The sequence below is a fragment of the Mus caroli genome, unplaced genomic scaffold, assembly GCF_978045245.1.
Source record: "Mus caroli unplaced genomic scaffold, Mus_caroli_1 scaffold_14, whole genome shotgun sequence".
In the NCBI taxonomy this organism is placed as follows: Eukaryota; Metazoa; Chordata; class Mammalia; order Rodentia; family Muridae; genus Mus; species Mus caroli.
The window spans coordinates 1,051,396-1,063,810 of record NW_028227269.1 but is presented as its reverse complement, the minus strand read 5'-3'; the positions used below and the strand labels follow the sequence as shown (position 1 = coordinate 1,063,810).

Sequence of the window (12,415 nt, the reverse complement as noted above, 5' to 3'; positions counted from 1 at the left end):
AGTTCACTCGTTGGCTGTACTGGCGGGGCAGCAAGCTGTAGGGATCTGCCTATGTCTGCCCCTTCTGCTCTGGGGCTACGGACAGGACACAACCCTCAGCTTTTGAGTTGTTGAGTTGTTTGGGATCAGCACACGGCAAGCCCTGTATTGGCTGTGACTTCTCCCCAACCCTAGAAATGTTAATAATAATTACTTGTGTTGTGCTCTGGATGCAAGCTGAGAAAACTCACTTCAGAGACAGAAGCCTAAAATGAAAGCTTTATTTTCTTCTCCAATAGGGAGGCAGCCAGTTCGGGATCTGAACCAAGTCCCTGAAGGGAGATTATACAACATTTTAATAGGATGGGGGCACAGAGGGGTCAGGGTGAGCTGTTGCTTTGACCAAACATATTTTGACACAAAGGGTTAAACAAAGAAGTTAACGTTGGTGACGGACCTTATCCGGGTCATCTGGTTTCAGGGTCCTTGAGTCAGGTCCCCTCCTGGACTCTGGTCAGAATTTAGAATGATAAGGGAACAAAGGACTGGGGAGTCAGCCTGTAGCCAATTAAGTCAAGACAGGCAATACATTTATTATATGTGTGCCTTAGCTTAAATAACGGGATAACACCACCCTCCCTCTTCACATCCTTTCCTGGTTAACACACGAACATAAAACAACTGAGAAGCAGTTTAGATGTTGGTTACAGAACTTGGGAGCATGAACTTGGTTTTGACCTTGTCAGAAAGAAGTTCCTGCGGTGACTGGATGAAGGCAACTGTCCCCTATCACTTGAAACTGGGGATGTAACCAAGTTAATAGAATGCTTACCTAGCATGTGTGGAGTCTTAGCTGTGTATCCAGGGCCCACTTCAGTACTGCAGAGCCTTGCCTGGGATAGCACTGCAGAGCCTTGCCTGGGATAGCACTGCAGAGCCTTGCCTGGGATAGCACTGCAGAGCCTTGCCTGGGATAGCACTGCAGAGCCTTGCCTGGGATAGCACTGCAGAGCCTTGCCTGGGATAGCACTGCAGAGCCTTGCCTGGGATAGCACTGCAGAGCCTTGCCTGGGATAGCACTGCAGAGCCTTGCCTGGGATAGCACTGCAGAGCCTTGCCTGAGATAGTACTGCAGAGCCTTGCCTGGGATAGTACGTGCCTATAATCCAAGTACTTGAGAGGTGGAAGGAAGAGGACCAGAAATTCAAAGCCATCCTTAACTATATGGGGGAGTTCGAGGCCAGCCTGGGCTAGAGACTCTGCTGCTGATGGTGGCGGTGGTAGTGACAGAAAAATGACTCAGTGACTGAAGAAGGGCACTTGTACTTAGAGAGGACCTAGGATTCTGGCCTCTGCAAGCACCAGGTACACATGTGTACATACAGGCAAAACACTCATACACATAAATAAAAATAAATCTAAATAATAATCAGTTGCCTCAGTGCCACATGGTTGGTGGTGTGGTGCTGGTGCTGGTGATGAAGGCTGTGGTAAACTGAGTGTTTAGCTTGTGGCAGAAACAGCTAAGACCTTTGCTTGTTTCCAGTTAATCTCTGTTAAAGCAGAAGAACAGATCTCCTTAGTCCCAGGTCACTGCTGCCGAGACCGAGGCACACATGGCTCAGAGCTAGGACTGGGGTTCAAAAACCAAGCTATCAGGACCCTGGACATGGTGATATAAGTATTTCCTACTGTCTGTGGTCCCATGAGTCAGCCAATCGGAAGAGATTCTGTTTGGTTTTATTGGTTATCTGTTTGGAATGTGGTCCTAAAACCCTCAGGGGAAGCCCACAGGTAGTAAAGAATTGAAGTCCGGACACTAAATCAATCAGACACATTTCTTTTAAAACTCCTGTTCTCAGTTAAGGTGGCAATCTGATTAGCCCAGAGAGATTGGCTGGAAAGCGGTGAGCATCTTGGAGGCTCTGGAGCGTGAAAGGTCAGCCTGCTACTGCCAGCTCCTGGACTGTCTGCCTCCCCGAAGAGAATTCAGCTGCCGCAGAATTCTTTTTTCAGTGGAGACTGTCTAGAAGCCAGTTCCTGACTCCTTCCCCAGGTCCATTTTCACCCAAATCTTCTCTTACTCTTCTCCATCTCTAATCTTCCAGGGTAAGAGACAGGTGCTGGTGACCGCCGTTGTGCCCCTCCCCCAGCCCCCACAATAGTACACCTGTCCAGCAGCCACACGATACCATCAATGTCCTAATCACCGACTGGGCAGATGCAGGTTGCGCCCGTGTGGCTCTCTGGTTTTAATTACCCAGGGCAAATGGCTGCCTCACTCTGAGCAATGAGAAATCAGGAACAAGAAGGAATGATTAAATAAGTCAGCATCTATTCAAAAGACTGAGTAGTAAGCAGCCATTAAAGTTCCAGGAAAGAATATGTAGTGAGAAGGTGAGGGCATGTCTGACACAAGATGAAAGTAAGCTTTGACAGTGCCCTGTGGGATCCAAATTTCAAGCATGTATTTTAAACATTTGAAAACATGGAAACAGACAGAGAGCAAATGCCCCCCCCCCATGTCCATCACGATTTCTGAACAATGTGATTACAGTATTTTACTTTATAAATTTGTCTCCGAGCATGATGCCTTTTAAAAATAGAAACAAGGAACCAGGAGATTATGGATAAGGGAGCTTGGCTGGGTTCTCCTCCCTGGTCAGTGGCTTGAGTTTCCATTAGGTGTCCTACCTGTCATGAGCCAATTCAAGTCTTGCTTCTTTATGTGCTTTTCTGGGTTTATCCAACTCTCACAGCTTCAGCTTGATGGACCCCCTTGAACTCACTGGGCCACACCAGCAACTCTGGGGGGTGAAGGGTTCCTCTCTAACCCAACTAAAGGACAGGATCCTTGATGGCAGCCTGTGTTTATATTTAACTTCCTTCTCCTGGCCACATGGTTCAGCAACACTGTACCGCTGCTGGAGTTTAAGCAGTGTCCATTGAACACAAGCTGGGTCCTTGTGGAATGTACTGCATAGGGGTGACCCGCCTTTCTCTCTGAACTTTGTCCCATTTCCTCCAATTCATCTAAAAGGGCCGTCTGTGCCATTAGCCCTGAGTTAGACTTTATTGTGAATTGTTTGGTTGTTTTTTTAAATTCCATTTACTTTGGTAGGGATGAACAAGTCTAGCCCTTGTTTTTACAGGGAGATTACAGAAGAAAATAAATATGGGCTATTTTGAGTAAAAGGGCTTTGTGTATGTGTAAATGGGGATGATGGAGCTGATGTTTTTAAGACAGAAAATAAGAGCCAAGAGGAGAGGACTTCCTTGGGTCTCATGCTGATCAAAGGCAGATGAAAGCAGGCACACTCATGTCAGTAAGCCTTCAGGCCTGTTGGGCTCAGAATACTGTAGAGAGGTCAAGGTTGCAGGACACGAGACCTGGACAATTTAGTTGCTTTAGAGGAAGAAAAGATGAATCACTGAAATAACAGCCTGAGCTCTGCCTGGAAGGCTCAGTGCAAAGTATGCCTTCTCGCAGACTCCAGCTGGCAGAGAGAGGCGTTAGGGAAGGAGGGCCAGCCAGGGCCAGGCCCTGAGTCAGGGTGCTTATTGCTGCTGGTCACCACCCACACCAGCTGGTACCCAGAATCCCTGTCACCTCATTTGCTGCATGTCCCACCCTCTGTCCCTTTTAGGACTTCCTATTATAATAGGAAGTCTGCTCTCTGCCATTGGCCTGAGCCTTCTGAGGTAGAGAATTAAACAAGTGTCTGAATTCAGTGGAGGATGGCTGAGGAACAGGGTGACACCCCAGCCCCACCCCCCTTGAATGGGCTTCCCAGGTCAATCGCTAAGTGCAAGGATTGAGATTTTTGATGCAGAAATGGAGCCATGCTAACTCTTCAACTGGGAAGTAAACTAAACCAGAGTTGCCTTAATGCTCCATCCATCAGAAATGAATGAGCAGATGACGCCTGGCCAGTGGCTGGGGAGACAGGAGAGAGCCACGCCTCAGGTTTAAACCCAGCGTCAGAGAACAATGCAGAGTGAGCCTGGGGAATGGTTGAGGATACACTCCAGTTATAGTAATGAGGGATGTTGGGAGCCTCCTGGCAGAGTCCTACATACGCTGTGAGCTCTCAGACCCTGCCTCTATCTTCCCGGGTCTCGACAGGCTCTGTGTGAAATACTTATGAAAACTTGGCCTAGTTTTTAACCCAAAGCAGTCAGTAAACCCTGGGGTTTGTTGGATATTAAAGATGAGCCTAAGGGAGCCAGAGGCAGCAAGGCAAGAAGACAAGAAATTCAAAGGAGACTGCCTGCCTTGTGTTTTGGAGGACCTGCAGGTCATATGGAGTGGGAAGAAGGTGCCACCAGAGAAGGCCTAGATTTTTGAAAAGTTTGTAATGTTTATCAATGTTTAGTATTGGGATATTGTTTTCATCTTCCACTTGTCACAGGCAGTTCTGGCCAAAGGGACAGATTGGTCAAGAACACAGGGTGGGGGCAGGCAGGAGAAAAGGCTGCAGTGGGCAGAAGTTGGCAAGGCTGAGAATACCAGCACTGAGACCAGATGATGTTGCCAGTAACTCCGGGCTGTTCGCCATCAGATCTAGAACAGCCAGAGCTGGGCCCGTGCTTTCACCATGACTGCACACCAGACCCTCCTCAACAGGAAAGGGTCATCTGGTGAGATGGCTCTGGCCATGCAGAGGCCAGGGAGGAGGCCAGGGTATGCAGTGTGTGCTGTGTAGGAAGGAGTACCCCAACCCCTGGCCACCCGTCTCCAGCATGCCTGCATCATCATGTCCTCGAGAAATGAGCTCAATGCTCAACCCACATCCCCACCACACACCATGGGTGGGAATCGTCTATGCACATGTCCTGTGAGGAGCCCTTGCGTCGGGCCTGAGGAATCCTAGGGGAGGGAGGAGGGGACCAGGGCAGTCTGGCCATGTTTAGTTTTCAAGTTGTTGGGTGCTACTGAAGCCTTGTTAACTGGGTATTTCTGTTAACTTTTTGTTAATCATTTGATTTTTGATTATCCATTGATATAACAGGAAGTTGGCCAGGCTACTTTTCCTTCATTTTCCTATTTTTAGGTGATTGAGATCTTAGTAACGGAAGAGCGTCTTTTAGAGTTACCTCTGGTGAATGGAGAGTGCATCTGTCAGATATAATCTCCAGAGAGTGAGAGATGACCTTAGTGGGGAGCAATTCTCTCTCAGAAATAAAATAGATCAGAATTAAAAGGTACATTATAGGCAAGTGGCTGAGAGTTAATCTCCACCTGCTTCGGTGTGCAAACGGTAAGAATCAATGCTCTCGGGAGCAAGGTTAAAGGAACATAGACGTGCCTATTGAATTCTCGTTCTGATGACTGTTTCCAGTTGCTTCTTAATGCTTTCCTTGGTTTTTCCCTGGCAGGGTTATGTCTCCTTTAAATTCACCTGCTCTGAATCTGGTAGAAAACTCAGTGCAGGCTTTCCAGCACTTGCTATACCTGCTTTGGCTTCCCGAGGTCAAGCCTCAGCCCAGAATCCCCAGCTCTTTGCCTAAGGGATTGCCCGGGAAGTATGGCTGCTATATAGGGCTTTCTGCTCTACAGCTGAGATTCCAGAAAAATCTCTCTCGCTTCTAATTATGACTGTTTGCTTTCTCAAAGGGAGCAGATAATAAGATGCTGATGCATCAGCCCTGGGCTGTGTCCTGATGACTCCTCTGTTGGGATACACTGAGCTACACAGCTCTAGACTTGCTCAATATGGTGAACTACTTACAACGGACAAAACTTTGACCGCGCCTTTCCTCCTTCTTAACCCAGGTTATTCCTTTCACATCCCTGCTCTGAAAAGGTTTAAAAACAAACAAAACTCTAGCACCCAACAGAACAGGATGGGTTTCAGACACCTGCGAGCTGGTTTCTTCATATAAACACCCTAACACCCAAATGTCTAGAAGGTTCTACTGTATGGATTATTTCTTGCCTTTCAGTCTTTAAAACAAAACAAAACAAAAACTTGCACATTGGAGAAAACTGCTTCTTAGAGACCAACAGCTTTTGAATTGCTTAATTAGATCTTTTAGATGAGATTTTTGTTTTCAAGGGATGTTAATGAGACTGACCAGAGACCAGTGTTAGCTTCTGCCAAACAAGGCTCCAGGGTCTGGGTTTGGAGGGCCTGAGGAAAGAGGCCAAGAAGGAAGGAAGTCAAGGTGCCATGCTTTGTGGAAATCTGGTGGAGAATACAGGCTCTGTCCTTTGTTTCACACTCCCCACCCCTATCCCCAACAGCAGGACCACCTCCTGCAGTGTTGTGGTGCAGCTTCAGTGCCCTCCCTCAGGCAGGTGACCCCCAGGACTTCAGCCCTAGCCTTTCTGTGTGCAGCCCATTCCAGATGCCGTCTGCCAGCCATGTGTTTTCTCCAGTTCTGTGGGGTACTACTGGGTTTGGGGGTTTTGCTTGTATAAGATAAGAAGCCCACAGTCTTACTGTATCCTCTTGCTTCTATGAAGTGCCTACGTCTTGCTAGGTCTGCCCTCCCTGTTCTGTCTTGACAAGTCACCCAGCTCAGATCTAGATCCCCACAGTCTTGCGTGGGTCACCTACTCAGGTCCCTGCCTGACACCCACGTGACACACCGACATCCTGCATGTCATATCAAGGTGGGTCCTTACTCTCACCTGCTACTCAGATGACTCTCAAAGTTCCCTGTAGCCTGTGCATAGTGGCCCTCAGTCTGGTCTTGCCTGGTCTCTGTGTCTTTTCTTCTAGGAGGTTAAAGAAAAAAAGATGCAGGTGTCTCTTGGGGCCCCCCACGTGGGACCATTACCATATATCTATGAAGAATTGTGCATTTGGTTTACATTAGTCAGTCAAGGTCATGCAGTAAGAAACCAGAAGACGGGATAGCAATGAGATGTAAATGAAGAAAATATCTAATTTAAAAAAAAAAAGAAACCAGAAGAGCTGGGCTTTTAGGCCAGCCTCTCTGACTAGAGTCTAAATCACTTAACCACTACACTTTGCAGACTCCAAGAGTGGCTAATAACAGGAGCATCATTATTGCCCAGTGCTGGGCAGATAAGCACCGTCTTGGGCTCCACCCCACACTCGGGCCTACTCCCCAGATCGGGATCCCATCTCTTTGTGCCCTTCCTTCCCACATGTGCTTTGAGATTTCCTAGCTCTGTAACTATGTGATCTACCCTGCCCTAGCACGGTGGTTTAAGCCAGGGTCTCTGAAGCTAGATTTTGAGGAACCATATCCTGGTTGCCCATACATTATCTCTGTGCATCTCTAGGCAGGTCATTTAACCTCTTCCGTTTCCTTATCTGTAAAGTAGGAGTACATTTAGTGACCATTCACCCCATGGAGTTGTTCCAAGGATCTATTAAGTTGGTGTATGTCCTACCTGGGTACCTGGAGAAAGTCTCCAAAAAGCTGAGCCAGACAGATGACAATGTAGCCAATAGCCTTAAACCTTGGGCTTTGAGGGCCAGGAGAGGGGTGTGTCTCTTTGGGAGATATTCAATCGTAAGAAATAATCCTGGGCGCCAATGAGATGCCCTAAATGCTTTCTCACAGAAAGCAGCTTGGAGGGGCCAGGGGAAGCCAGGACAAATCCAGGAAATGTCTGGTGGCCAGAAGAGCCAGAGATGGTGGGAGCTGAGGGCCATGAGGCTTCCTTGTGGGGCAGGGGTGGGACTCACAAACCTGTCCCCTGGTCCCCTCGCTGCCCCTGACTGTCCTGCACTTCTTCAGGTCACATTGATTCCCACATACCCAAATCAGCCCTGGGGCCAAAGCCAGGGCTGCCTCCTCCTCCTGGCTGGGTGCCGCGGACTCCCAGGCCTATTTCGAGGTCTTTGTGTGGGAATTCCCACTAAAGCTGGTCATTCTTTTCTCAGTGACCCCTAACCTTCCCAGGGAACATTTGCATTTCAAGAAGAGGGTGTGTACAAACAGAACTCATCTATAATTGGTGGATGGACGGGGCACTTGGTTTTCTTTGGGGATGGACTTTCCCAGGCTCCTCTGTGAAAGCTCCTCCCGTCCACTTTCTGCACAGCCCCCACTCTCCCAGCACAAAGGAGCTGGGATGCAGCAGAGGAAGGCCCTGCCCGGGAAGAAGGCTAATGAGGACAGTTTCCAGAAGTTTCTATTTCCTTGACCCATTAAGTTTCTAATGCTGGACCTGGAGAGTTGGGTTTTTTTTTTTAAACCAGTCTTATTGTTGATTTCCAAACAGCATCATTTCCTAGCCTTGGAGATCCTAAACAGAGTTATTTGGGGCTTCTTTTTGAAATAAATGTAGCTTTGTAAAATCCTGCTATATTGTTCTTAGTTTTTCATTCCCCCACTGACTGACAAAAGCCCTTGGACCGGGAAAGGGCTGGGACAGAGAACTAGCCCAGCTCTCCAATGCAGCTTCAAATACCACAGACAAGGAAGGACCGTGAAGAAGAATTTCCTGTTCATAGTTAATGAGCCTGTTCATGTATCATAGAGTAGGGACCATTCTGAAGTGGGAGTGACACAGAAAAGGAAATCAAGGCTCAAGAAATAGGGACTTGGGAGCCAGTCAGGGCAGGCAGAGCACAGTTACCCTGAACGTGGCCTTCATCCCAGGACGTTCTAGACTAGCGGATCTCACTCTGTAAGTCATGACCCCTCTAGGAGTCAAATGATCCTCTCATAAGGGTCACATACCAGTTATCCTACATATCAGAAATTTACATTATGATTCATAACAGTAACAAAATTACAGTTATGAAGTAGCAATGAAAATAATTTTATGGTTGGAGGTCATCACGACATGTAGTAAAGAGTCACAGCATAAGAAAGGTTGAGAGTCACTGTTCTAGACTCACGGGCCACAGGAGGTCTTATAGTCTAATCTCAGAAATTCCTGGAGGAGGGGGGCTGTATAAGTGGAAGGCGGTGGGAGTACCTGGTCTCTGCATGAGCTCCCACCCATGAGGTCTTACCCTCCAAGTGTTCTTCTGAGGCCTGACTCCTCCTCCTGAATGTTCCACTCTACCCAGTCCCTAAACTTGGCACTTGGGAATCATCCAGAGACCTCTCCCCTGGGAAGATCAAGGCCCCAGCCCTTCAGCTGGTTTCTTTCCTCCTGGGCCCTGGACCCCTGGTCTTTATGACCTTGTAGCAGGCCTTTATGCCTAGGTTTCTCTTTTCCCATTCTAGGTGTGTGTGGCTGCTGCGGTGCCCTTCGTCCCAGGTACAAGAGGCTGGTGGACAATATCTTCCCTGAAGATCCTGAGGTGGGTGACAATAAGGGCTGCGTGGGCTGCTGACTGGGGAAGGTCTTTGGGCACTGACTCTTCCTGTCCCTGGGAGTGGTGAGAGTCTCTGACATTTGACCCCTCTGAAGGCTGCATGTGCAGGAGGCTGTTGGGAATGTGCTAGGCTGCTGCCATACAGTTGACACATCCTTCTCACTCCTGTCTCAGTTGCTCACTCTCCTGACGGAAACGTTTTCCTGCTGTTTAGTGAAGACATGCCCTGTCTAGCATTTGGCTCTGGCTCTCCATGGCATCTGTCAGATGTCTGGCTGTGCACTGCACAGGAGACCTGGCTTCTTGGCTTCCAAGATGTCACTCTGTGTCACACTGTGTTCTGATGATGTCAGGATCTGATGCATTTGCCTTGCTACCTGAGAATTACTGACCTGTCTGGATGGGCAGCTGGAGGATCCCATGTCTGTTATCCTCTGGAGACTTTCCTCGAAGCTGTAGAACCGCCTTTTTTTTTTTTTTAAGAGTTATTTGTTTTATGTATGTGAGTATGCTGTAGCTGTCTTCAGACACACCAGAAGAGGGCATCAGATCCCATTACAGATAGTTGTGAGCCACCATGTGGTTGCTGGGATTCGAACTTAGGACCTCTGGAAGAGCAGTAGGTGCTCCTAACCACTGAGCCATCTCTTCAGCGCCCTCTGAATTACTTTTAATGACACCTCCTCCTTCATCCACACATCCGCGTATGTCTCTATAACCACACATGTACATACATGAATGCATATACACACATATATACACGCATGCATAAAAACCTATCTCTGTATTTATGTGTATGTGGTGTATGCATGTGCGTGTGTGCACTGCACTTGTCTGCACATGTATGTGGAGGCCAGAAGTTGACTATTTTTGGAATCTTTCTGTATCACACTCTGCTATGGTTTATCCTCTCTAGGATCCTAGAGCTTGCTGTTGAGGTTAAACTAGGGACAGTGAGCCTTAAGTTTGTTTGAGTTTTCCTAGCATGGTTAACTATGTAACCCACCCAGCCCTGGTACAGTGGTTAAACCATGGTCTCTAAAGCTAGATTTTGAGGGACCAGTTGAATTGCTTTTGTTCCAGACTTGAGTCTTCCCATTAGAGCAGAGCCATGGTGATTTTGAGCTGTCTGTCTTCTACAGGATGGTCTGGTGAAGACCAACATGGAAAAACTCACCTTCTATGCCCTCTCAGCGCCTGAAAAACTGGATCGAATTGGTGCCTACCTGTCAGAGAGGCTCATCCGAGATGTGGGTCGCCATCGATATGGGTAAGTCACATAGGGACAGACAAGATGACTTTTCAGAAATATATTTTGGGGGCAAGATAGTATAATAACATTTCAAGGGACAAGTATCGGGTGTGTTATTCAGTAGACTGAGAAAAATGGGATTGAGACCAAGCGGCTGGGTTCCCATGGTCCTCCTGAGGCATGTAAACTTGGATGGTTCTGTGGAGATTTGGGAAGAGGGCATGCTGGCCCCATAGGAGTTGCCATTTGGCACCCATTGTGTTGCCCTGTGTCCACGTAGAAGAGCTTATACAGCCAGTCTGACTCAGAATGTATAGTTATTCTCTCCCCGTACTGACTGAAAGAGTGAGATGGAGCCACCTGTGTTCTGAGAAGGCAAGTTTGGAGTAGTCGGCCCACTAAAAACACACTTCAGAGAGGCCAGGAATCCGGCACAGTTGCTAGCAGGTCCAGTATGCTAGAAGCCTTGGGTTGGGTCTCTAAAGCCCCACACATCGCCACAGTGGAGAACACCTGTGATCCTAGCACCAGGAGGTGGATGCTGTAAGATCAAAAGTTTGAGGCCATTGGCATTATAGCAAGGCTGCATAGGAGAGGTGAGGTCCCGTCTCAAAACAGGACAAACATTCGCTTTAAAATTTTAAATATTTTGCTGTCGAATGAGAAGCAATCAGAATATTAAAACTGAACATGAGATAAATATTATCAACAAATAAGGCAAAGGATTCAAGGTTACTCGTTAGTAATATCGAATAAATAGTCTGCAGGAATCAGAAGAGAGACAGCTGGGGAAAAGATTACAAAGGCTCCACTCAGAGAGCCGGGGTCATCTGTATGGCATTCACCAGACTTACAGTCCACGCCCAAACCATTGGACCATCCAATCACACTGATTTTTCTCTAAAAGTAAATATGTAAGTATTAACCAGGAAATGGCGGTGAAAACAGGCATTTTCACAGTTTTCTGGGAAAAGAACAAATTGGTTAGGATCAAATAGAGGCTTTGTATATACTAGGTGTCTTAGTCAGGGTTTCTAATCCTACACAAAACATCATGACAAAGAAGCACTTGGGGAGGAAAGGGTTTATTCAGCTTACACTTCCATACTGCTGTTCATCACCAAAGGAAGTCAGGACTGGAACTCAAGCAGGTCAGGAAACAGGAGCTGATGCAGAGGCCACAGAGGGATGTTCTTTACTGGCTTGCTCAGTCTGTTCTCTTATAGAACCCAAGACTACCAGCCCAGGGATGGTCCCACCCACAAGGGGCCTTTCCCACTTGATCACTAATTGAGAAAATGCCCCACAGTTGGATCTCATGGAGGCATTTCCTCAACTGAAGCTCCTTTCTCTGCGATAACTCCAGCTGTGTCAAGTTGACACATAAAACCAGCCAATACAATTGACCCCTTGTCAACTTGACACACAAACACATCACTATTAAGCCTCAAACCTTAGTTTCTTATTCATCCCCAAGATCTAAACAATTTTAAAAGTCCCACAGTCTTTACATATTAAAAATTCAATCCTTTTAAAATATCCAAGATCTTTTAAAATCCAAAGTCTTTTTACAATTAAAAGTCTCTTAACTGTGGGATCCACTAAAATATTTTCTTCCTTCAAGAGGGAAAAATATCAGGGCACAATCACAATCAAAAGCAAAAATTAAACTCCAACTATCCAATGTCTGGGATCCAACTCACGATCTTCTGGGCTCCTCCAAGGGCTTGGGTCACTTCTCCAACCCTGGCCCTTTGTAGCACACACCTTGTCTTCTAGGCTCCAGCTGCCTGTACTCCACTGCTACTGCTGTTCTTGGTTGTCATCTCATGGTACTGGCATCTCCAAAATGCTGCTGTCTTACACTGCAACTAGGCTTCACCAATAGCCTCTCATAGGCTCTCTTTATGATGCCAAGTCTCAACTCCTT

At 47.3% G+C, this 12,415-nt stretch overlaps 1 protein-coding gene across 2 annotated transcripts in view; it reads left to right on the top strand.

Moving 5' to 3' along the window:
• The window catches only part of Efr3b (EFR3 homolog B), a 77,665-nt gene that overhangs the window by 29,138 nt on the left and 36,112 nt on the right, over nucleotides 1-12,415 (top strand). For both annotated transcript variants that reach the window (XM_085830174.1, XM_029484966.2), the window contains exons 2-3: nucleotides 9,142-9,218; nucleotides 10,376-10,503. In XM_085830174.1, coding sequence (XP_085686300.1) covers nucleotides 9,142-9,218; nucleotides 10,376-10,503 — 205 coding nt within the window. The remainder of the gene's footprint in view (nucleotides 1-9,141; nucleotides 9,219-10,375; nucleotides 10,504-12,415) is intronic.